The 27,172-nt window shown below is 40.3% G+C and overlaps 1 protein-coding gene across 1 annotated transcript in view; it reads right to left on the reverse strand.

The window, feature by feature from the left end:
- Window positions 1-3,885: 3,885 nt before the first annotated feature.
- LOC129401604 (probable small intestine urate exporter) overlaps window positions 3,886-27,172 on the reverse strand; it is a 35,828-nt gene continuing 12,541 nt past the window's right edge. The window contains exons 3-12 of the mRNA XM_055124314.1: window positions 25,936-26,141; window positions 25,137-25,370; window positions 24,971-25,058; window positions 24,640-24,726; window positions 12,178-12,296; window positions 11,889-12,050; window positions 7,273-7,405; window positions 7,041-7,188; window positions 6,054-6,144; window positions 3,886-4,020 (exon numbers count right to left, since the gene is read on the reverse strand). Coding sequence (XP_054980289.1) covers window positions 3,886-4,020; window positions 6,054-6,144; window positions 7,041-7,188; window positions 7,273-7,405; window positions 11,889-12,050; window positions 12,178-12,296; window positions 24,640-24,726; window positions 24,971-25,058; window positions 25,137-25,370; window positions 25,936-26,141 — 1,403 coding nt within the window. The remainder of the gene's footprint in view (window positions 4,021-6,053; window positions 6,145-7,040; window positions 7,189-7,272; window positions 7,406-11,888; window positions 12,051-12,177; window positions 12,297-24,639; window positions 24,727-24,970; window positions 25,059-25,136; window positions 25,371-25,935; window positions 26,142-27,172) is intronic.

Consider the following 27,172-nt stretch of genomic DNA (forward strand, 5'->3'; position numbering starts at 1 on the left):
CAAGCTCATTGAGGTTCTGAGAGAGTTCAATATGTCTGTCTAATATTTATGATGTAAAGAAGGTCTTTGATTCTGTTGAGACTGAAGTGATCATCGAAGCCCTAGCAAAGAGGGCATTCAAACTCAGTACATCAGGATCCACCATGAGCTGTATTATGGATTCACCACCAGGATCTCACCATTCTACAAAAAAGAGATCATCGGCATAAGGAGAGGAATTTGGCAGGGTGAAACCATTTCACCAAAACTTTGTAGTGCCACACTCGAGAACATCATGCAATGACTGGAATGAGAAGGAATGGGAGTAAAGATAGACGGTTGGCAACTACACCTCCTCTGCTTTGCTGATGACATCATTCTAATAACACCAAACATTAGCCAAGCGACACGAATGCTGGCTGACTTCGGCCTCGAGTGTGGAAAGGTCGGACTACAGCTGAATCTCACAAAGACAATGTTCATGAGAAACGGACTAGTTCTTGATGTTCTATTTGCTCTCAATAGAATGAACATTTCCGAATGCAGCGGTTATGTGTACTTAGGTCGAGAACTCAACATGACAAATGACTTGGCACCAGAGCTACACAGGAGGAAGAGAGCGTTGTGGAACGCCTTCAAGAGCATTGAAGAAGTTGTTAAGAGGATGAAGAACCTCCGGCTCTGGGCACATCTTTTCTACTCCACCATTCTTCATCCACTAACATACGCCTCAGAGACCTGGGCCCTACAAAAACAGGATAAGAATGCTCCTCGGGTCTTCGAGAGAGGAACTGAAAGAGCTATGCTTGGAGTATCGCATTTCATTCAAATGTGAGAAGGAATCAAGAGTTCCGGCCTCTGTCAATGATCAAGACTCAGGAATGCTGCCTCGTTTGCCAAGGAGTCGAAAATTAGGTGGGTCAGACACATAATGTGATTTGGAGATGATCACTGGACGAGAGCTGTTACCAACTAGATTCCACAGGATGTCAAAAGAACTCTTGACCAACCACCTACGAGATGGTCGGACTTCTTCATCAAGACCCTGAACAAATGGTTTGATGCTCTTCATGTTCCTGGAGTGAGCAGACATCACTGGGCTACACTAGCATGCAACAGGGATGAATGGAGATGTTACTAGAGCTCGCTTGATTAAATTGATAAGCAATGGTATGACAAATGATACAAGAAGTGTAGAAAAGTTCATTCAAGTTAGAATTGAGTCAATTTCTAATGTCATTTCTTTCATGTTATTTTATACCCCAACACCTTGCCCACACAAGCCTCATAATGACCCCTTATCTTTATTCACTGACGTAAGGATGAATTCACTTGCTCTGGTCTTGGAATTGCATGCCCTATGATTTGTGTTATTCCAGGCTTTCTTTACATGACAGGTCTTAAGATTCAGCTTTCTGAATGTTTGATTCTTGTCACAGTCAGTTCCTGTGACATTGTTTCTGGTTTCCTATTTGATTTTGGTGAGAAATTATTCTGCAGTCCCCCAATGCTTTTGCTAGAATAAATAAAGAAAGGTTGTTTCTGTGTATTACTCACCCCAAATGTATGCTTTTCCACACTATACAATTCTGTCTTTCTCTGTAGGCACCAACGGAGTGTCATGCCATTTATTTACAATCTGACACTGGTGGCTGGAGTGATAGCACAGCGGGTTGGGCGTTTGCCTTGCACGCAGCCGACCCAGTTCGATTCCCAGCATCCCATGTGGTCCCCTGAGTACGACCAGGGGTAATTCCTGAGTACAGAGCCAGGAGTGACCCCTGAGCATAGCTGGGTGTGACCCAAAAAGCGAGCAAAACAAACAAAATCTGACACTGGTACAAACACCACAGCTTAAGGGCTACATTCCACAAGATGGCCTTCATTCCAGACATTAATCATAGAACGCCATTTAATCAAACAATTACCTGTTCAGGCTTGATAATCCACTAAATGACTCAAAGAGCTCAGTAAAACAGTTTACAAATAGTGGTTTATTATAAAGGGCTACATCTCATGAAGAACTAAACAGAAAAGACCCATGGGATGTGGTAGTGGTGGTGGCGAGGAAGAAAGTAAAGCAGTGTTCAGTCTGTCTCCGTGCTTGGAAAGGTCCTCACTTGGACTGTTCCCCATTGTCCAAGCACTTCTTTTGTTTATCAAAAACCCTTGGAACTAGCTGGCATTCCCACCAGCAGTGTAGAAGGGTCCCTTTCTCCCACATCCTCTCCAACAGCGGTTGCTTTTGTTCTTTTGGATATGTGCTAGTCTCTGTGGTGTGAGGTGGTATCTCGTGGTTGTTTTGATCTGCATCTCTCTGACGATTAGTGATGTAGAGCACTTTTTCATGTGCCTTTTGGCCATTCGTATCTCTTCCTTGGAAAAGTTTCTGTTCATTTCTTCGCCCAATTTTTTGATGGAGTTAACAATACGGATGATTCTCAAAAAACTAGAGGTTGAGCTCCCATTTGACCCAGCAATACCATTGCTGGGAATATATCCCAGAAAAGCCAAAAAGTATAGTCGAAGTGACATATGCACTTATATGTTCACCGAAGCACTGTTTACAATAGCCAGAATCTGGAAAAAACCCGAGTGCCCTAGAACAGATGACTGGTTGAAGAAACTCTGGTACATCTATACAATGGAATACTATGCAGCTGTTAGAAAAAATGAGGTCATGACGTTTGCATATAAGTGGATCAACATGGAAAGTATCATGCTGAGTGAAATGAGTCAGAAAGAGAGAGACAGACATAGAAAGATTGCACTCATCTGTGGAATATAGAATAATAGACTAGGAGACTAACACCCAAGAATAGTATAAATAAGTACCAGGAGGTTGTCTCCATGGCTTGGAGGCTGGTCTCTCATTCTGGGTAACTCAGGGAAGGGACCACCAAGTAAAAAGTGGTCGGAGGTCATGTGGGGGAAGGGTGATGTGGGCCGAATACAGACTAGAGACTGAACACAATGGCCACTCAACACCTTTATTGCAAACCACAACACCTAATCAGAGAGAGAGAACAAAAGGGAATACCCTGCCATAGTGGCAGGGTGGGGTAGGGGGAGACAGGACTGGGGAGGGGGGGAGGGATGTTGGGTTTACTGGTGGTGGAGAATGGGCACTGGTGAAGGGATGGGTTATCGAACTTTGTATGGGGGAAACATGAGCACAAAGATGTATGGATCTGTAACTGTACCCTCACGATGACTCTCTAATTAAAAATAAGCTAATAAATAAAAGAGAAAAAAAAACCCTTGGAACACTATCAGGATTTTAATTGAAGATTTTTATAATTGATTAGATCATTTTTATTTAACTCATTCTACAAGTAATTCAATCCCCAAAACTTCTCTCCACAGTGATTGAATGATGGAGTCAAATGTCAAAATTTTCTAATCCTATTATAGTCTCTCTGGAGATCCCGTCATGATGCAATTAAGGGCCCCAATTACCAAAGATCTCTTTAGCATAAAAAAACATTTTCATTATTCAGAAATGAAGAGGATTTAGAAAGTCTTGTGTCCAGGATACAGGCTAAGAACAAATGTTAAAATGAAAATGAAAATGTCTTTATCAAGATTTTTCCTCAGAAACTTGCATCTTTTAAGCGCTCTATACAATAAAACTCGATGCAGAAACCAAGTGCATAGTGCTTAATATCTTACAGTGACTGCTAAGAATGGCAAGCACATGGAAAACCATGCAAGTCTGTGTCTTCAGGAGTTCACAGTTAAATAAGTAGTCTTCCTTCTCCCCATCCCCTATATCTCTAAGATGATGCTGACCAGAGTCAATTCTAATAGAACGGCTAATCAGTCACTCAGGAACAAAAGGAGAATTTCAATGAAGCTAAACAAGGGACAAATAAACATCAGGATCGAAGGTGTCTTTCAATTTGTTCAGAATCGGGTGAACGTCTGCTCTCTCGCCCAGTCCTGGACCTCTGCTTGGCCAAAGATGATGTAGAAGATCAAGCCAACTATGTTAATAGCAGTCGAAAGGAAGAAGACATTTCTCCAACCCAATTCCGAGTCCTGAAAGCAGGAAATTATGTGTCATTAATAGTCTCCTAATCCTTGTCCTGGCTGTGCCTGTCTTAGAGGCCCTGCCCTCAATGCTGCTCCAGCTGCCCTGGGTCGCTGCCCGTCTGTGCCTGAAATAAAGAGGTCTGCTGCCAACAGACTAGCCTTCCATTTTCTGGGATACTCACCCACCTGTAGCCATTTGTCTGACTTTTTCATTGATTCCTAGTTTAAGGTTAGTTTTCCAGTGATTCATACATTGACCATCCTATTTAAAATTAAAACCCCTCATCTTTGTCCTCTTCTCTCTGCTTTATTTCATTTTTCATCATGCATTGTTGGATATCATTGGTTTGTCCTTTCCCCCTTGCCACTAGGAGCTTAGGTTTATCAGTCACACCCATCAAGGTGCTCCCGTGTCACTCCCATTCCTTTGTTTATCTGTAACCATTTCTACCAGTTTATCTGCTCTTCCCTTAATCAAACTCTGTTAATTGGTAAGGTCAGAACTTCCTAGGACACTGAATATTATAACATTGCCTTTCTCTCCTCTTTATGCCTTTTGAATAATTTACTTTAAAGCTATGTCTTTTTTGTATAGACACAAGAAGACAATATTATGTTTTTATAACTTAAGACTTAATTGGCCTCGATATTCCCTCCTGGGCATCTGCTTTCTCCACTTAAGCCTCAGTTTCCCTCAGTTCCTAGCACCCCAAAGTAGGGTCCCCGACGTGGGATGGGAAGGATCCAGGGCAAGCGGTGAGTTATGTGCTACCCTGGCATCGAGATGGGCCTGGCCAAAGTGCCTAATTCTTAACTATAAGTTAAGAGCTTGATCATAGACAAATGCTGTCATGATCCAATAGTAATTATGAGACTGGGACCCTGCCAGGGATAGGAAAGACTGATCTGGCCTGAGCACTGTAGTCTGAGATTGAGATGGCCCCAGGAGAGCAATTCTATAAGCTTTAATGCATCTCTTATTGTGTCCATACAAAATAATGAATATTATGAATTCTTATATGTTTGCTGGCTGAGGAGAAGAGAAACACATTCATGGGACTCTGCCCTTGGGTGGATCCTCCTGCTGAAAGAATTAAGTCCTAGGAGAAGCATCCCCTGAGGGAAAAGAACCTAACCCTATTGCTGACCACACCTATGTGTATGCCCCAACCCCCTCATGCTGTGGAGATTTAACTAGGCTGTAAGAGTGGGTTGGGGGCCAGATCCATCGGAGCCAGATCCACAGGGCGAGATCCACAGGGGCCAGATCCATGGGGGCCAGATCCACGGGGGCCAGATCCACAGATCCAGAGAGAGAGACCGAGAGCCGGGAGAGAGGCAGAGAGAGAGAGAATGAAGTAGGATGGGGGAGAAAGAAGCAGGAGGAGAATCAGAGGAGAATGGAGATGGACATGAAATAAACCGATCGAGCAACCAGTTTGGCCTTGTTCCTTCCTTCGCCTGCCTCGCTCGCCTGCACGCCCTTTCTTTTTATTTTTGTGTTTTACACAACGCATCACCATTACCTAGGTCATATATTTAACTTTTTTTTACAAATGTTTGATTATTTACTTTTATATAATATGTGTCACAAGGAAAGGGACATTATCTAATAAGATAATGCATGACTCATGCTCACCTTCAATATATTTGTTGAAAGAGTGAATACAAAATAATGAAGGAATTAATGGGGAAACAAGGTAAGGCTAACTTTTAATTTATTTTTAAATCACTGTTTCCTTGAATGGTCTCAATGGTTAGAAGGAAATTTACAGATTAAAGAAGAAGAAGAAAAGAAATAGAATTCAATACACTTTTCTTATGAGTGTTTTGTTTTGTTTGGGGCTTACACCTGGTGGTGCTCAGGGGTCACTGCTGGCTTTTGAACTCAGGAATTAGTCCTGGTAGTGCTCAGTGGATAAAATGGGATACAGGGGATCAAACTTGGGTTGGCAACATGCAAGGATAATACCCCCCTTGCCCCCCTATCCCTCCAGCCCCACTCTTCCAAATATTTTAACCAGAACATTTGAACTCACCTCACTGAGTAAATATCCAGAAACAGCTGGAGAAATGGCTCCAGCCATGTCACTAAAGACTTCTGTTAATCCCTTGAGAAAGGAACCATATCTAAGAAAGAGAGTGGAGAAAGATGGGGTGTACAGAAGGTTACAAAAGGTTAATTCCAATACAAATGTTTACAAAAGGTTAATCCCAGCTCATCTCTTGCATTCCATAGTTATCTCTGGGAACATCTGAACCTGTGTTGTCCCTTGGTCAAATTTGAATGAAAAATAACTAGTGTTTTTTAGTAAAATCCTGCTCTAGAGTCTTAGACTTCTAAGGGTTTATCTACACTAATTTGTCAACACTGTTAAACAAAATGTAAAGATTGATGGTTTGCACTTATACACTCTTAATATCTAAACCAGTACCTGATTGTAATGCTTTGTTGGGGTAGGGGATGTTTAAAACATCCTTCTTTATATATAAAAGACATTTCAATGGATAAGACGTCAGTCCTCATTAGACAATGGCATCTACCACATATCTGGGTGGTTTATTATCTGAAGACAAAGCAAGTTGAACAGGAATTGGCTATGAAAAACCCTGAGAACTACAATTGGAAGTTACAGTCATATCTGATATTTATTTATACCAAAGGTAAATTCTTCTCTGCTATCCCTTATTATTACCAATATCAAATCCTTTCAAGAGCATGCTGTGTGGACTTTGAAGGGTTCTTTCCATGATTTGACACTGCTGCATCCTCCAACACAGCTTGTTGGAGCAACTTCAGTGTGTTGTTAGTGTGGCCACTGACTCCTGCTGTCACCTGGGAGAAATTCAATTCAGTGGTTCACTAGCTTTGGGTTGCTTCCAGGAAATGCTTTGGGTGTAGATTTGTGTTCACATTCTCTGTTACCTACTGAGCATGTCATTCCCATTTACTCAATGTCAGAGCAGGTTAAAGACCCCTGAACCTTTGCTGAGTTTCTGTCAGGATAAAGCAAAGAGATGCCTACCGTGGAGCAATATCCATGATGTTAATTAACACTCCTATTCCACTGAAGCTGGTGAAGATAGAGTACAGTAACAAGAGGGCAATAGCGGTGCTGAGGCTGGATCTCACCCAGTGCAGAGACAAGAGGAAGGGACTTGAAAAGAGAACTCCTGAAGCAAGAGAATACACACAGAGTGATCAGGGGGCTACCCTGAGATTGCCATCGCCCATCTGGTAACAGCATGGTTCCTTACCTACAGCTGTGAAGAGTTTCCTGATTGTGTTAAGTTTAAGAAGCTTTCTGGAGAGCAGGAAATCTGCCAACTGACCTCCGAGTATAATGAATACAGATGCAGCAACATATGTCAGGGCTGACAGGAATCCACTCTGAAGACCAGAGATAAAGTGAGGGAAAAATGTCTCACTATCATGAGATAACATAGATTCATCTCTGTGACAATTGTATATATACAAGGCTTTTCTTTATATACACATAACTCCACATAAATTGCAATATATTCCAAAGATTCAATACAATTTTAGGGCCTGGGGGAAAGATGCACATAATTTGTGGAAAATTATTAATTTATATCATGTATATCTATTTTACATGATGTTCATACATGAATACTATCTGGAAATACAAGGAATAAAAAACAGTACTCAGTCTCATTTGAAAAGTGACTATGGGGGCTGGAGCAATAACACAGCAGGGAGGGCATTTGCCTTGCATGCAGCAGACCCGGGTTCAGTTCCTAGCATCCCATATGGTCCCCTGACCACCACCAGGGGAAATTCCTGAGTGCAGAGCCAGGAGAAACCTCTGTGCATCGACAGGTGTGACCCAAAAAGCAAAATAAATAAATAAATAAAATAAAAAGTGACTGTGAGATACCACTTTTCCTACAACAATTTCACAAAAATACTATTTTTTTTACATGTTCCCAGTGATGTGAGAAATCACTATCATTAGTTGACAATGGAGGAAACTTTGACAATAAACATAAGAACTTAATGCTGGGATGTGACTTTTCTGTAAAGTAAAATAATACCTTGAACATGTAGGACTTGGATTCAATCCTTGTTATGACAAATATATTTTTTGTTTATGTATATGCATGAACATTTATACAGCATTTACTCTCAAATCAGATATAAATAAACTTACAGAAATAGTTGCACAAATGGCAAATAATTTTTTAGTGCAGCCTTGATCAATGACTACAAACCACTCAACTGTCACTCAATAAAAATCTTATATGCTTCTATGAAAATATTCCATCAGAGTAGTCTATAAAGAATACCAGCATATTACTACTGTTCCCAACCATGTCCCATAATATTCTTCCCCCCCCCTCTCTCTCTCTGAGGGAAAAAAGGGGTGTTTTTTTCAGGGGCAGAGGGGATTGATTGGAAAAACAATAATGTGTTCTATTTACAATTTTTGGTATGGGATTTTCTAACCTAGGAAACTGCAACTTTCTGGCCCACCTTGATACTGGGTAGCATCAGCCAAGTTTTGTGCTTCCAGATCACTTTTGCTTTTAAGAATTTCTTGATATTCTTACATTTGCCTTCAATTTTGATCCTTCGTTCCCTTTATTCGTTGGGTGCACAGGCTTAGCTTTTTCAGCCTTTGTGTTGTCACCAACCATTCCTCTTTGGTGGCTATATCCTTGGAGAAGAGGCCACATTATCTTTCTGACTCCACTCAGTGTCTGAGGACACCCTGCTTTCCTTTGCTTTCATCCCATAATTTCCCTCATCCTATTACTGCAGCAGATCTCTCCTGAGTTGATGAGATTGTGTTGATCTCCCTGGAAACACTCCCTATCCCAAATGGTCTGTCATTGTCTGCCTTTAACTCCCCCCACCCCTCCTCTTTAAATAATGATGGGGCTAAGTCATTCCCAGGCTCACCCTACCTACTGTTTCCTCCTTACCTTGCAGAAAACACCAAACAAAATATCATTTTAAAGAGGTGTATGTTTTTTTCATTAGAATGTAAGCTCCTCAAGAGCAGGGGCATGGTTTTCTGTATGTTCTATGTGCCTAGTCCCGTGTAAATGCTCAATAAATATGGATGATGGGAGGCAGTGATTATTGGTCATAAGGAGGAGGAACTGAAATCCCAATCACTGTTTTGTTGCCTGATTCTTATGACCTCAGATTGAATTGGGAAGCATCAGCCCTTGAGGATGAGTATCCTAAATATTGCATTCAAATAAAAGTGTGATGCAGGTTTTGGGGACTTTGAAGGAGTTTTCTTAACACTTTTGGGAAAACACTGCATCTTCACTCTTCTTATACTGATTTCTTCTGACCCCCGGGCCAGAACACAAAATTGACAATTTACAGCTAAGAAGAATTACATTAAGACTGAGGAGGTGGATTACATTCAAGGGAATTATAAATAAAATCTAAAGATTATCATAAAAAAGAATAGCAACACAATCAGTGCATAATGGCTCTCATAGAAAAAATAATGAGAAACAATATAAATTCAAACATTTATCACTCTCCCAAGAAAGATTACATAAGAAAGTAATTTTTGAAAAAGTTTTCTATGGAATCAGCTGGGAGAATAAGTGAGACTGGAGGAAAAAATGGAAAAAAGATTTTTCACTCTTTTTACTTTTTCTATAGTTTTAAAACTGTTTAACTGTTATGAATTCAAATTCTAAATTAAAGTGCTGCTATAATTAAAACACAAGGAGAGGGGGGCCAAGTTTACTTTGTGTAATGCAAATAATAACAACTGGGCACTTGATCCAGGCTTTTGATTTTACAGAGGAGAGAACAAAGTTCAAGCTAAATGTCACTGATAAAAGAGCCTGCAAACAACAGGAGTTCAAGTTTCTTGACGTTCCCAAATAGGAAAGCTCTACTATCAAGTTGTTTTTCTAATCATTTCTCAACCCTGCTCAACCTCAGCCTTAAATGATGCCAACAGCCAGATGAAGAGATCTCTCAGAACTGGTAACAATTTAGATGACTCTCTCATCCCCTGATCCTATGGGTTTTATTGTCTGCTTCTATCCTTCCTCCTCTTTAGGAAAGAGCCCAGCTATATCATCCACATTCATGTGTTCCCACCTCCTTGCATGCATGAGTCTCCAACTCTGCCCTCTGCTAAGAAGTCCTGCTATCAGGAGCCAGAAGAAACAGTAGGTAAGGCGCTTGCCTTGCACATGACCAATCAGGGTTTGATCCCTGGCATCCCTTATGACGCCTTGAGCCTCACTAGCAGTGATTCCTGAGCTCAGAGCAAGGAGTAAACCCTAAGAATCTCCACATGTAGCCCAAAATAAAAATCCTGCTCTCTGCAGACCAGTGAACACTCTACCTCCTGGGGGGTTCAGTCAACTAAGCACCACTTAATGCTACTTTTTGGCTCAAACAATGAGAATAATAGTAATTCAATGACCTGTGAATTGTAACATAATGAGATCTGATAGTGTTCCCATTTTTAAGACAGTCACCTAGTATGAATTAAAAGACACCTGTTAAGGAAAGCTGATAGATAGTCTGGTGGTGAGTGTGTCAGTAGAATAGCATGTGCTTGAAATTCTATCATTAGCAGTTCTGCATATTATGGCACCTAGACAAAAATCCAGGGAAAAAGTAAAATAGAAAAGATCCCTATTAGTCAATCAGAGCATTTGTTCATTTTCTGAAATATTATAAGTCACTCATATGTGCATATATACATGTAAGTATATGTGTGTTATACTCTAATCAAATTTTAGAAAACATTATCATGACTTTTTGTTATTCAGAACTTTATGTTCTAGTAATAATGTCTTCAATAGTGTTGTTTAAGGAAATAATCATAGCCTTCTCAATGGCAGAATTAATTTTTTAAATGTTTTATTTCTTAAGCTGCCAGGAGGATCTTGCTAAATATTTTTTTGCAAGTTTTGAGCGTACCAAATTGTTTTTGCTTGACAACCTTAAACAAGATGGCATTTTCTGAAGGTAAAGATAATGCAAAACTGAATCAATTTGTCCCAATTAGCAGTAGTCTCAGTATTATATAATATTATTGTCATATTGTCCTGTAGTCATATTAATATGAAGCAGAATTCATGTGAACTAAGTTACAGTTGCTACCCGAAGGCTCTGAGCCTAAACCACTGATTTGGAGATCTCATGAGATAAAGAGAATTATCTGTGATAGCCCAAAACTCCAAGTGGTCCCGGCCGCCAGAAGTCACGCCCTCGACCCACCCTCAGCGCCATCTTGCTGCCACAATCCACAGAGAAACGGCAGGCATTCTGGTGAGCAACGCGGCCCGGACAATGCTCCGGACCCGAATCGGGGCCAGCAACACCGGGGGGCCGGAAGGAGGAGGTGCCACCAGCACACTTTCTCCAGATGGAGCCCTGGCGACACTGAGCAGCAACTAACACGGCTCCAGGATTCGGGACTGGGACACATCCGAGCCTTTTCTAAAACCTGAAAACATACAATCTTTTAATGGAAAACTAATTATCAAATGCCTCCTTATTAGGGTTATCTTGTTTGGGGATATAACTCCCACAACAATAGTGAGTTTTGTGTTGAAATATGGAACGTAAGCAAGGTGAAGAGAAAATAAAGTGAAATTCATCAGTTATACAGTTGGGGTGGGGGGCGGGGGGTATACCGGGGATTTTGGTGGTGGAATATGGGCACCGGTGAAGGGATGGTGTTTGAACACGGTATTACTGAGACATAAACCTGAGAATTCTGTAACTTTCCACATGGTGATAAAATTTTTAAAAAAATAAAAATTAAAAAAAAAACCCACTCCAAAACACTAAAAAAAAAAAAGAATGTATTAAGGCATTAAGTAGAAGAAAGAATGAGCTTCCTTTTTGTACTTACAGATTTGAAGTCAGCTTGAAGTACAGAATTGATGTATGTTGGTAAGTATGCCATAAAGATATGATTGTGCCAGAATTCACAGAAAACACAAATTAAAATAGCCCAAAGTGGTATGGATTTGACCATAGCCTTAATGGGAACTGACCATCCTGGTGAGCCATCCTGGAAGAAAGCACACATCAATATTTCTTCTATCAGAAGACAAACTATGTGCACTACTGCATCCTTCACCTCTGAAACATCTAGATAGATGTGTGGGAATAGCAGAAGAAAGACTTCCTCAATGCACCTCTTGAGCCAGTGAAGATTCGATGTACTCCTTCTCAGCTGTGCTGATGAATGGATGATTTGTGGGTTTCTCAGAAATAAGAGAAAACCAGATAAAAGAACAGAAACAGCCCACTCCACCTAGGAAAAGAGAATTCGGTTAGCACTGGACTGGAATTCTTTCCAGACTTTACTTGAGGATGATTCTTGTGGATGACAGAAAAAAAATGGCCCGAATATTCTACTCCTCCCTTCACCTATCCATACTCTTGTATGAATGGCCAATCACAGTGAAGGGATAAATTTCAAAGAATGTATTGAATAGAGAGTAATAACTAAAAATATAATTCATACAAGTTACATCTTTATATCATTATGAAATAAATTCCATTGGGATCTTTTGTGGGCTCGAATTAGAAGCAAGAATTAACGTTGTATCATCATTTAAAATTGAAAAAGGAAAACATGTCATCCTTTTTCCCTCAAGGTTGCTTAAGCTATTCAAGTAATTTTATTACTCCATATAAATGTTAACAGCATTTCATCCACGTCCCTAAAAATACTTTATTTGGGGAGAACATGTATCCATTGCTGTTCTGGGCTTACTCCTGGTTCTATACTCAGGGGCCATTCCTCACCATGCTCTGAGAACATATTTGGTGCTGGGGGTCAAACTCAGATTGACCATGTGAACAGCTCGAACCTTACCCACTGTCCTATCTCTCTGGCGCCACCACAGGAATTTTTTGGGAACCGCATTAAATTTTTATGGTGCTTGCAGTAGGATGGTTATTTTTACTGTTAATCCTTCCAATCTATAAACAGGGATGTGTTTCCATTTCTCTGATTTTTTCTATTTCTTTTAATACTTATTTATAGTGTTCTTTGTATAAGTCTTTCACCTCATTTGTTAAGATGATTCCCATGTCTTGATGGCAGAGTGAGGGGGAAAGAAGAGGGGCACAATTTTTTTTTTATTTTGTTAGCATAAAATTATAGTTATTCATAATTGGGTTTCTGGTATACGATGTTTCAAAACCAATCTCTTTACCAGTGTCCACTTCCCTCCAACAATGCCCCTTCTCGCATTAGTTTCTCACCCACCAGTTTGCTTATACAAGAGGAGCTTAAAAAAAATTCACGAAGTTTTTGCTCTGTGATTTACAGTACTGTTGCTGATAAGGTTTTATACATAGCACAAGTTGTTCACTCATGTCATCCTGAATAGAATAGGCAGAACACTAGACGAAGGACAACCATGCGAGCAAGCCGGGTTCCAAAGGGGATTCAGCATGATAGACCATATCCACACAGTGACCAAACTTTCGTGAAAGTTCAAGATGCCGCTCTGTGTAACGTTAAAGAAGGCCTTAAAGAAGGCCTTCGATTCTGTTGAGACTGAAGCGGTCATCGAAGTCCTAGCCAAACAGGGCGTTCAAATTCAGTATATCAAAATCCTCCTCGAGCTGTATTGTGGATTCACCACCAGGATCTCACCATTCTACAAGGAAGTGATCATTGATGTAAAAAGAGAGGTGGGGCAGGGTGATACCATTTCACCGAAACTCTTCAGTGCCACCCTCCAGAACATCATGTGACAACTGGAATGGGAAGGAATGGGAGTGAAGATAGACGGTCGCAATTACAGCACCCCCACTTCACTGATGACATTGTTCTCATAAAGCCAAACATTAGCCAAGCGGCACAAATGCTGGCCAACTTTGACCACAAGTGTGGAAAGGTCGGAGTGCAGCTGAACCTCAACAAGACAATGCTCATGAAAAATGAACTGGTCCCTGAAGCTCCATTTGCTCTCAATGGAATGAACATTTCAGAATGCAGTAGCTATGTGTACCTGGGTCGAGAACTCAACATGAGGAATAACTTGGCGGCAGAACTGTGCATGAGGAAAAGAGCAATGTGGAATGCATTCAAGAGCGTCGAAGAAGTGGTTAAGAGGACAAAGAACCTCCGGCTCTGGGCAATCTTTTTGATTCCACGGTTCTTCCTGCACTAATATATGCCTCAGAGACTTGGACCCTATGCAAACAGGATGAGAACACTATTCAGGTATCCCAAAGAGGAATCGAAAGAGCTATGCTAGGAGTATCACATCTCACTCAAGTGAGAGAAGGAATCCGGAGTTCTGACCTCCGTCAATGGTCAAGAATCAGGGATGCTGTCTCATTTCCCAAGGCATCAAAAATCAGATGGGCCGGTCATGTAATGTGATTCAGAGACAACTGCTGGACTAGAGCTGTTACTGACTGGATTCCACAGGATGTCAAAAGACCGTGCTGCCCACCAACTAGATGGTCAGATTTCCTCGTCAAATCCCTGAATGAACAATTTGAGGCTCTTCCTGTTCTTGGAGCAAGCAGATATCATTGGGCTGCACTAGCAAGCGACAGGGACAAATGGCGACATTACTGGCGCCCGCCTGAGCAAATCAAAGATCAATGAGACAACAAGTGATACATACACTTTAGCCCCTTTCCGCACCACCTCCTCCCAATTCAGCGCTTGGAAAAACAATTTTTACTAGGATTTAAAAAAATGTTTTTCTGTCTCTGCTAACTTATTGTTTGTATGTAGAAATACTATGGATTTCTTTGTGCTGATTTTATAGCCTGTCATTTTACATACAAGTTTATTGTATCTAAGATTTTTTTGTATGCTCCTCAGGGTTTCTGGGTATAAAATCCTATCAACTCTAAATCTGTAGTTAGTAATCAAGACTGTGTGGCATAGTAATAAAGTCAGAATTTCATATTAATGGAATATAATTGAGATCCCAGAGACAGAACCTTGTGTGTATGGGTAGATAATCTTTAACAAAGGATCTAGTCACATAGTGGAACAAGATAAACACCTTCATGGGTCTAGCAAAAACTGGCTAATCACTAGCAAAAAAAATGAAAAGAAAAGAACTTGGATTCCTATATTACATCATCCACAAAAAAATGAAAATGGATTAAAGACTACAATAAAAGATCTGAATTGATAAATTACATTAATTAAAATATAGACATAATTCCTTATAATATTGACTCTGGAGGCATCTTCAATGACTCAATGCTATTCACCAAGATGGAGAAGAACAGTTTTTCGTGACCAGGCTTCTCCACTCGCTGCCTTAACTTCGCACTTCCAACCAGGTATCTGGGACTGCCCTCTGCTCCGCCTGCCTGGCCTGTAGGAGCTCTCCCACTGGCCTCCCCTGGCGAGGGTTCTAGGTGTTTGTAGAGGGCATGTCCTCTACGTCAGGGGGCATGACCTCAAAATGGGGCATCGCCTCCTGTCGGGCCCAGTTACTTTTCCCCTTCCCTGCACTGCACACTTAGATTACAACCTATATCTGTATAACCTATTTCTTTGAAGACCACCCTGGCTATCTCAATCACTATATGCCAATAGTCCATTAGCCTATTCTAATTTCACAACAACTGTCAGTGAACACAGGCAGCTGCACAAAGCCCTTCATAAAAAGATCATAGTCTCAAATCCTCACTAGAGACCCTACATAAACTAGGAAGAGCATCTGAGAGTAAGGAACTATTCAAAATGGGGGAAAAGGCTACTATCATCGACTTAGCTCATCCAGAATATCCTCTTGCAGCAAGAGGGAATAGGGATAGAGAACTGGAAGGTTCCACTTATGTAGTCCCATAACAACATGAAGAAACAGCAAAAATCCCCACCACGAGGAGAGAATGAAGGAAATATTTCAGAAGCCTCAACAAGGGTTGCCCACAAATACGACCTCCTCTCAGATAATGAATTTAGAGATGAAATTGTGAAGATGGTCAACAAACTCAAAGTAACCATGGGAAACATCCAATAAATTAAGGGAAGATATGAACACAGCATTGGAACGGACCACCAAGAAAATACAAGAAGGAATGAGAGCTGAAATTTTAAAGCTACGAATAGAAGTGACACAAGTAAAGTAATCGGTAGATGAAAAAATATATATATCAGTAGGCACCCTCAACAATAGACTGGTTACAGCCAAAGACAAAATCAGCGAGCTTGAAGATGAGCTGCAGAAAGCTTACAGGCAACAACAAATAATGACAAAAGACCTCAAAATGGCTCTAGGGCGAATTAGAGTCCTAGGGGATGACCTCAAGAGGAACAACATGAGAATCATTGAAGTACTAGAAGCACAAGGAACTAATCCCAATGAAAAAAACACAGTTAAAGACATCATTGCTAAGAAATTCCCAGAGCTGGATAATGTGGGCATCCAAATCCAAGGAGCCTGAAAGGTGCCAGCTAAAAGGTACCCCAATTAAAAAACTCCAAGGCATATCATAGTCAGAATGATGGATGCCTCTGATAGAGATACAATACTGCAAGCAGCAAGGTCAAAGAAGGAAATCACATAAAAAGGAGCACCCCTTAGATTTACAGCAGACCTATCAGAGGAAACCCTTCAAGCCTGAAGACAATGGTAGGATATAATGAAAAAACTCAATGAAATGAATGCCTCACCAAGAATACTTTATCCAGCTAAACTCTCACTTAAACTCAAAGGAACCATACATTACTTCACGGACAAACAACATCTCAGGAACTTCATAGACTCAAAACCAAACTTAAAATAAGGATTAAAGGGGCTACTGTCAGACAAGGAAAAACCCTACAGGATCAACAAACCCTACAGAAAAATGGCACAAAATCTCATGAGAATAATTGCTCTCAGTGTCAATGGTCTAAATGCATCAATCAAGAGACGCAGAGTGGCAAAAAGGATTCGGAAACTAAACCCAACTTTCTGCTGCCTACAAGAAACACACCTGAACAGTCAGAGCAAATACAGATTCAAAGTCAAAGGATGGAAAACAATCCTGCAAGTAAACAGCTCCCTCAAAAAAGCTGGGGTGGCCATACTGGTATTCAACAACATAGATTTCAGGTTGAAAAAGATTTGGAGGGACAGCGAAGGTCATTTTCTATCCATCAAGGCTTATGTACAAAAGGAAGAAATCACACTCTTAAACATATATGTACCTTATGAGCTACCAGCTAAATACTTAAAACAACTCCTAACAGACTTTAAGGAGGACATCGCTAGCACCACAATAGTAGTCAGAGACTTTAACACGGCCTTATCACCACTGGATAGATCAAAAAGAACAAAACTCAGTAATGAAAATATAACTCTGAAGGAAGAAATGGAAGAGAGAGGGATAAAATAGACCTAAACAGTACTTTACACCCCAAAAAGAAAGAATACACATTATTTTCCAGTGCACATGGAACATTTTCCAAAATAGACCACGTGCTAGGTCACAAAACATACCTCAATAGAATTGGGAAGATAGAAATTGTATCGACTATCTTTTCAGACCACGATGTGCTGAAGATAGAAGCTAATGACACACAGACGCGGAGCACCAAATCGATCACCTGGAAATCAAACAATTCATTGTTGCACAATGAGTGGGTCAGGAAGGAAATCAAGGAAGAAATCAATAGATACATCGAAACAAATGATAATGAAGATGCAAGCTACCAGAACCTATGGGACAAGCTAAAGCTGTGTCAAGGCGAAAATTTATAGCTCTGCAAGCATTCCCCAGAAAGGAAGAAAGGGCCTACATAGATAGCTTGACTTCACAGCTCAAGATCTTAGAAAACTACCAGCAAAAGGAACCCAAACCAGACCGAAGGAAAGAAATAATAAAACTTAGAGCAGAAATTAACAACATGGAAACCCAAAAAACAATCCAAAAGATCAATGAAACAAAGAGCTGAATTTTGAGAAAAAAAAACAAGATTGATAAACTACTAGAAAGACCCACAAAGAAAGAGAGACAGAACCCTAATAAACCAAATCAGAAACGAAAAGGGGGACATCACAACAGAAACCAATGAAATTCAAAACATCATCAGAGATACTTTGGTTTTTTTTCATTATTTTATTTTATTTTTTTATAATTTATTTATTTTTAATTAGTGAATCACCGTGAGGGTACAGTTACAGATTTATACATTTTTGTGCTCATGTTTCCCCCATACATAGTTCGAGAACCCATCCCTTCACCAGTGCCCATTCTCTACCACCAGTAAACCCAGCATCCCTCCACCCTCCCCAGTCCTGTCTCCCCCCCACCCCACACTGCCACTATGGCAGGGTATTCCCTTTTGTTCTCTCTCTCTGATTAGGTGTTGTGGTTTGCAATAAAAGTGTTGCATGGCCATTGCGTTCAGTCTCTAGTCTACATTCGGCACGCATCACCCTTCCCCCGCATGACCTCCGACCACTTTTTACTTGGTGCTCCCTTCTCTGAGTTGCCCAGAATGAGAGACCAGCCTCCAAGCGATGGAGTCAACCTCCTGGTACTTATTTATACTATTCTTGGGTGTTAGTCTCCTAGTCTATTATTCTATATTCCACAGATGAGTGCAGTCTTTCTATGTCTGTCTCTCTCTTTCTGACTCATTTCACTTAGCATGATACTTTCCATGCTGATCCACTTATATGCAAACTTCATGACCTCATTTTTTCTAACAGCTGCATAGTATTCCATTGTATAGATGTACCAAAGTTTCTTCAACCAGTCATCTGTTCTAGGGCACTCGGGTTTTTTTCATATTCTGGCTATTGTAAACAGTGCTGCGATGAATATATAAGTGCAGATGTCATTTCGACTATAGTTTTTTGCTCCTCTGGGATATATTCCCAGCAGTGGTATTGCTGGGTCAAATGGGAGCTCAACCTCTAGTTTTTTGAGAATCGTCCATATTGTTTTCCAAAAGGGCTGAACTAGTCGGCATTCCCACCAGCAGTGTAGAAGGGTCCCTTTCTCCCCACATCCTCTCCAACAGTGGTTGTTTTTGTTCTTTTGGATGTGTGCTAGCATCAGAGACTACTTTGAAAGTCTCTATGCCACAAAACAGGAGAACCTAAAAGTAATGGATAAATTCCTTGATTTCTACAATCTCCCAAGACTGAACCAAGAAGACTTGGAATACATGAATAGAACCATAAATATCAAGGAAATTGAAACTGTAATCAAACGTCTTTCCAAAAACAAAAGCCCAGGCCCAGATGGATTCACTATTGATTTCTTCCAAACTTTTAAAGAGGACCTGTTGCCAATCTCCTCAAGCTTTTCCAGGAAAATGCAGAAACAGGAACTCTCCCAAACAGTTTCTATGAGGCACATATCTCCCTAATACCAAAAGCAAATAAAGACACCACTAACAAGGAAAACTACAGGCCAATATCCCTGATGAACACGGATCCTCAACAAAATGTTACAAATAGAATCCAAAAACTTATCAAAAAGATCGTACATCACGACCAAGTGGGATTCCTCCCGGGGATGCAAGAATGGTTTAACATTCGGAAATCAATCAACATAATGCATCATATCAACAAAAGTAAAGATAAAAACCATTTTAATAGATAATTTCAATAGACGCAGAGAAAGCATTTGACAAGGTCCAACACCCATTTATGATGAAAACTCTAACCAAGATGGGTTTAGAAGGAACTTTCCTCAAGATAGTCAAAGCCATCTACCGCAAACCCATGGCAAGCATTATCCTCAACAGAAAAAACTAAGGACCTTCCCTCTGAGATCAGGGACAAGGCAAAGATGCCCACTCTCACCACTTCTGTTCAACATAGTACTGGAAGTACTTGCAATAGCAATTAGGCAAGAAAAAGACATTAAGTGTCTCCAGATAGGAAACGAAGAAATCAAGCTCTTACTATTCGCAGATGACATGATTCTATATCTAGAGAATCCTAAAACCTCTACTAAGAAACTCCTAGAAACAATACACTTGTACACTAAAGTCGCAGGCTATAAAATCAATACCCAAAAATCCATGGCCTTCCTACCTATAAGCAAATAGCAAGACAGAGGAAAGTGACATAAAAAAAATCCCACTTACAATTGTGCCCCAGAAAATCAAGTACCTCGGAAGCAGCCTAACTAAGGAGATAAAGGATCTCTTCAAAGAAAACTACAAAACCCTATTCCACGAAATAAAAGAGGACACGAGGAAATAGAAACATATTCCCTGCTCATGGATAGGAGGAATTAACATTGTCAAAATCCCAATACTCCCCAAAGCACTATAGAGATTCAATGCGATCCCTATAAGGATACCCATGAAATTCTTCAAAGAAATGGATCAAACACTACAGAAATTCATATGGAACAATAAACGCCCATGAATAGCTAAAGCATCATCTTTTAGACGATGGATGGCATCACCCTCCCCAACCTCAAATTCTACTACAAAGTGGTAACAATTAAAATAGCATGGTACTGGAACAAAGGCAGAGTCACAGACCAATGGAACAGGGTGGAATATCCCTACACACAACCCCAAATGTATGATCATCTAATCTTTGATAAGGGAGCAAGAAATGTGAGGTGGAGCAAGGAAAGTCTCTTTAACAAATGGCGCTGGCATAACTGGACAACCACATGCAAAAGAATGGGCTTAGACTTCGACCTAACACCATGCAAAAAAAGTCAGATCAAAATGGATTAAAGACCTCAACATCAGACCACAATCCATAAGGTACTTTGAAGACAAAGTGGGCAAAACCCTCCACAATATTGAAACTAAAGGTATCTTCAAAGATAACACATAACTAAACTAAGAAGCTTCTGCATGGCAAAAGATACAGTGATCAGAATACAAGACAATCTACAGAATGGAAAAAGATATTCACCCAGTACCCATCTGATAAGGGGTTGATATCAAGGGTATATAAGACACTGGTTGAACTCTACAAGAAGAAAACATCCAACCCCATCAGAAAATGGGGCAAAGGAATGAACAGCAACTTTCTCAAGGAAGAGATACGAATGGCCAAAAGGTACATAAAAAATGTTCTTCATCACTAATCATCAGGGAGATGTAGATCAAAACAACTATGAGATAGCACCTCACACTACAGAGACTGGCACACATCCAAAAGAACAAAAGCAACCACTGTTGGCGTGCATGTGGGGAAAAATCGATCCTCCTACACTGCTGGTAAATGCGACTTGTTCAGCCCTTTTGGAAAACAGTATGGATGCTTCTCAAAAATTAAAGATTGAACTCCCATTTGACCCAGCAATACCACATCTGGGAATATACCCCCGAGAGGCAAAAAAGTATAGTTGAAATGACATCTGCACTTGTATGTTCATCGCAGCACTGTTTGCAATAGCCAGAATTTGGAAAAATCCCGAGTGCCAGAGAATAGATGACTGGTTAAAGAAACTTTGGCACATCTACACAATGGAATACTATGCAGCTGTCAGAAAAGATGAGGTCATGAAATTTGCATATTAGTGGATCAACATGGAGCATATCATGCTAAGTGAAATGATTCAGAAAGAGAGAGACAGACATAGAAGAATTGCACTCATCTGTGGATTGATTATGAAACAACAGAATGGGAGACTAACACCCAAGGATGGTAGAAATAAGTACCAGGAGATTTGCTCCATGGCTTGGAAGCCAGCCTCACATGCTGGGGGAAAATGCAGCTCAGATAGAGAAGGAACCACCAACCAAAATGTGGTTGGAAGACCTGCTCTGGATAGGAGGGGCGTGCTGAAAGCAGACTATAGATTGAACACGGTGGCCACCCAATTCATCCATTGCAAACCACAACACCCAGAAGGAAAGAGAGAAAACAAAATGGAATGCACTGCCAAAGAGGCAGGGAGGGGTAGGCGGGGATAGGATGGGGGGATGGTAGGGATGCTGAGGTCATTGGTGGAGAAGAATGGGCACTGGTGGAGGGATGGGTACTCTAGCATTGTATGACTGAAACATAAGCACGAAAATATGTAAATCTGTAATTGTACCCACACCGTGATTCATTAATAAAAAATAATAAATTTTTAAAAAGCAAAAAATGATAAAAATAAATGTTGGTAGGCATGTGGAGAAATGTATCCCTGTTGGCTGACTATGACTTAGTATATCTTTATGAAAGATGTATAAAATTATCTCAAAAAACTAAAAATAGCACTGCTATATGATCCAACAGTACTGTTTCTGAGTATATATGTAAAGCAAATGAATATAAAGCAAATTAAACCAAAAACAACCAAAAAGAAGAATGAGAAGAACAAATAAACAAATGGGAGTAAGTCAAATTAAGAAGCTTCTGCAATGCGTCTGGACTGTGCATTAAACTACATCTCCATACCACCCCAGGTAGAAAAGGGTGTTGTCCCTTCCGTCTTTTACCCCCTGGAGGCACCATATTTCAGAGCCTTTTGGACAATCAGGTACAATGGGGGCTGGAACCAACCCCACCCCAATGAGACCTCAAGTTGCTACCCACTAATGGCTCCTCTGGCACCTGAACAGTCATGATCCTGGAGGCACACCAATCTCAGAACCCAGCGGCTTTGGGCAGAAATCCCTCCAGACTTAATTACTAAAATATCAGAAATCCAAAATCACACGGCCAAAACATCATATGCTCTTCATATAATCAGCAATAAGAAACAAATTATTTAATGATGACTTTTTTAGCAGGTCATGAAAAGACTGTTGGAGGAAAATTCCAAATAATAATGGTGGGTCTTTTGTCAAGATACTGAATGTAAGCAAAGTAGAAAGAGAGTAAAGTGTAAATCTTCTGCCACACAGGCATGGGGAGGGGTGGGATAGGGGTATACTGGGGATCTTGGTCGTGGAAAATGTGCACTGGTAAAGGATGGGTGTTTGAGCATTATGACTGAGACTTAAACTTGAAAGCTTTGTAACTGTTCTCATAGTAATTCAACAGATTTTAAAAAAACAAAATGAAAAAGTTAATAAAGAAGCTTCTGCATTGTCAAAGAGATGTTGACAGAATAAAAATGTCTTCCTATTGGAGCTGGAGTGATAGTACAGCGGGTAGGGTGTTTGCCTTGCACTCGGCTGACCTTAGTTCTATTCCCAACATCCCATATGGTCCCCTGAGTACGGCCAGGGGTAATTCCAGAGTGCAGAGCCAAGAGTGACCCCTGTGCATCATCAAGTGTGACCCAATAAGCCAAAAAAAATGACTTCCAATTGACTGGGAGAAAATAATTACTCATCATGTATCAGACAAAGCACTAATATTGAAAATATATTAAGCACAAGTAAAACTAAAAATACTGAACTATGCCCAAACTAAAGTGGGAATGCAATATGACAGACTCATCTTCTAAGAAGGCATAACAATGTCCAATAGTTATAAGAGTTCTACTCTTCATTACTTGTCACCAGGAAAATGAAAATTAAAACAGCACCAGTGAGATTGGCACATACAAAAAAAGAGTAAAATCAATCATGCTGGCTGTTTGTGAGGGGGGAAGGAACCATCATTTGTTGATGGTAGAAATGTCATCTGGTTCAGAATCTATGGAAAACAGTATAGAGACTTGTCACAAACTTAAGAATCAAGCTTCCGTGTTTCATGAAGTCCATTTCTGAACATTTATTCCCGAGGGCCCCAAAACACTATTTCAAAATGACGTTTGCATTCCTATGTTCATTGCAGTGTTACTCATAATAGCCAAGACATGGAAATATCACAAATGCCCCAGAATGGATGAGCAGATAAAGAAACTGTGGTATAGATGCACAATGTAATTTGCTCAGCTATAAGAAAAAATGAAATCATGAAATTCACTATTATGTGAATATAACTAGGGGGTATCATGCTGAGGTGATGTCAATCAGAAGGAGAGGGGAGAATAAAGAATGATCTAATGATTTCTTTCATATGTGGAACTTAAAGACAAGGAGTAAAGCTGCACTGTAGCAGTGTAGCACTGTCGTCCCATTGTTCATCCATTTGCTCAAGTGCACCCCAATAACATCTCCATTGTGAGACTTCTTACTGTTTTTGGCATATCGAATACGCCAAGGGTAGTTTGCCAGGCTCTGCCACGTGAGAGGGATACTCTCAGTAGAATGCCGAGCTCTACTAGAGGAACAGAGGAATCAAATCCGGGTCGGCCGCATGCAAGGCAAACCTCCTACCCACTGTGCTATCTCACCAGTACAAAGAGTAAAACATAGTAGAGAAATAACAAATATTCTGTAATAACATACCCTGAGAGGCAGAACTGTGTCTATCAAAGGGTGGGCTAGGAGAGATGGGAGTGAACCTTAAGACATAGGAGGAGATATAATGGCACTTTGGCAGAGGGTGTAGTGTTGGACCATGTTTGCCAAAACTTTAATATTAATAGTATTATCAATCATGGTACCGACATAAAAAATTAAAAGAATAAATATTATGATTCTTTTAAATCCAGGAACCTATTCTAGATACAAATTTAAGCTGCTGAAGCTTAAATAGCATTTTGCAAGACTCACAATATTATTTTCTCTGGACTTTACCAACTAAACTTAGATAAATATCTGACTGTTAGCATTTGACTAAATATTGATGATCATAGGGTCATACCCAGAAATCCTTAAAACAACACAAAATTCTGAGACTTGAAGCGCATAAACTCACCAAAAATATAGAAGACATAAGGCCATCCTACAGTCTGGCAAAGGACACCACCAGTGAGAAGAACGATGAAGCCCCCTGTATGTAGCCCTAAACAGAAGATGTAAGAGAACATTCCATGTGAGATAGTTAAGCTTGAGACTCAGTTACCTGTGTACCAAACCCCCCTCCCAGATATGAGTTGCTTTGTGATTATTACCATTGAAGTACCTGGATTAACTAGTTGACTACCTAGGTTTGCAGTACCAATTAAAGGTACAAATCACAGTGTTCCATTCAGTGCCTGTATTATGATAGTAATAGCACAAGAAATAAAAATTATGAACCCAATTACCTGAGTTTGCTATGGTGATAAGTTTATTTCTTTCCAGTGGGGGAGCCCATTTGATCCAAATTGAATATTGACCTGTTGTTACACTAGCCTGAAACAAAACCAATTTTAACTCTCTGTGGTCAACCTGGAACTTATATTCCATTGATCCTTAGGAAAATCTTGGTACCTGTGCTACTCCTTGGACAATCCGAATGGCAATGAGCAAGGCCACCCCGGTATCAGCTGCCAGTGGAGTGAATAAAGACAGGACTGATGAAATAAATATGCCAGCTCCGACCACATACTTGGCTCCAAATATCCCAGATAGGTAGCCACTGGGAATGGGAGCCAAAAACGAGCCATAGTTGATGGAGCTGAGAATGATTCCCTGGATTTCAGGACTCCAGTCATACATTGGGGCCTAGGTGACAAAAGGAATTTTCTTGTTTATCTGTAGAAGGTGACAATGTTAGCATGAAGATTTAAGCAACAGCAACAAAAAACCATAATTCAAGTTCTCCTAGATTTCACCTCTACAGTTCCTGCAATCTGCCAATTTCTCCAAGAAATAAATATATGCTAAACATTGTCTTTCCTCATATACAGTTTTCCAGATTATACAATTAACTGACCAATTTAAATAAGAGAGCCTATAAATAAGGATTTAAATATTCAAGTCTATAAAAAAGCAAAACTCATAGGCAAGGCAGTAAAAGATGTGAAGAAAGAAAGGAAAAAACATAAATCTCTGAAACTTTATTTGGGGTGATTTTGTAAATTTCCATTTTAAGTGAAGATATTATGTCTACTCATAGTAGAAGGATTTCTTCATTGTTATTCCTGGTTACACTCATAAACAATGAAGTTAATGTATATTCTCAAGGTACATATTATAATCATGTGTGGCATAATTCCTGGAACTCAAAAAGCACCTTCAGTTCAAAGTATTTGAGTCAAAGAACAAATTCAAAGTCTCGCTGACTCACTATTGCCGTCATTTCTTGCTGAGTTTCATTCCAGTTGTCCGTGGAAACAGTGGGAGGCCCTTCTGCAGAGGTGTTGGCGCTGCTGGGCGGGGCTGTGGTGTTCACCATCGCTGGGATGGCAATGCTTAAGCCCATTTGTTGGGTGTAAACAGAAAAGTTACAGAGTTGCAAAATGAAGGCCAGCATGTACCGAACTGAAAAACAACCTGAGATAAGAAGGTACAGAAATACTTATAATTGGGTGTTTTTCTCCCACCCTCCCTAAGTCTGGAAAATTTATTGAAAGAGGAAGCTTCATTATACCCTTAAAGCTGCTGTGAGCAGTCCTGCTTGTTGCTGGCCTATCTTACTTTTTTTTTCACCTCCTGCATATTCCTGGGCTTTTTGATAAACAGGTAGTTAACAATTGTCCATCAAAACATTCTGTCCCAGAGCTTAAGCTCACAGGGAAACTAAGATAATAGACAATATCTAAGGCAGATGGCCAGAAAGCCTCAAACCAGCCCAACCACCCTGTAGATTCTGTGTATTCTCTGTAATATTTGTCAACTGATTAGAAATGCAAAAGGTCTTTTAAAAGGCGTACACAAAATGTTTACTTTTTTAATGAATTCATTTATTTTTTAATTAGTGAACCATCGTGAGGGTACAGTTACAGATTTACACATTTTCGTGCTTGTGTTCCCCTCATACAATGTTTGAGAACCCATCCTTCCATTAGTGTCCATTCTCCACCCACCAATGAACCCAGTATCCCTCCCACCCCCCAATCCCATTCCTTCCACCCCACCCCACTCTGTGGCACGGCATTCCCTTTTGTTCTCTCTCTCCTTTTGGCTGTTGTGGTTTGCTATAGGGGTATTGAGTGGCCATCATGTTCAGTCTCTAATCTACTTTCAGCACTCATCTCCCTTCCCACGTGGGATCTCCAACCGCATTTTACTTGGTGTTCCCTTCTCTATCTGAGCTACCTTTTTCCCCAGCATGTGAGGCCAGCTTCCAAGCCATGAAGCCAACCTCCTGGTACTTATTTCTACTATTCTTGGGTGTTAGTCTCCTACTCTATTATTTTATATTCCACAGATGAGTGCAATCTTTCTATGTCTATTTCTCTCTTTCTGATTCATTTCACTTAGAAATGAACGGAAAATTTCCCAAGGAAGAAACACGAATGGCCAAAAGGCACATGAATAAATGCTCTGCAGCACTAATCATCAGGGAGATGCAGATCAAAACA

The sequence above is a fragment of the Sorex araneus genome, chromosome 2 (genome assembly GCF_027595985.1).
Source record: "Sorex araneus isolate mSorAra2 chromosome 2, mSorAra2.pri, whole genome shotgun sequence".
In the NCBI taxonomy this organism is placed as follows: Eukaryota; Metazoa; Chordata; class Mammalia; order Eulipotyphla; family Soricidae; genus Sorex; species Sorex araneus.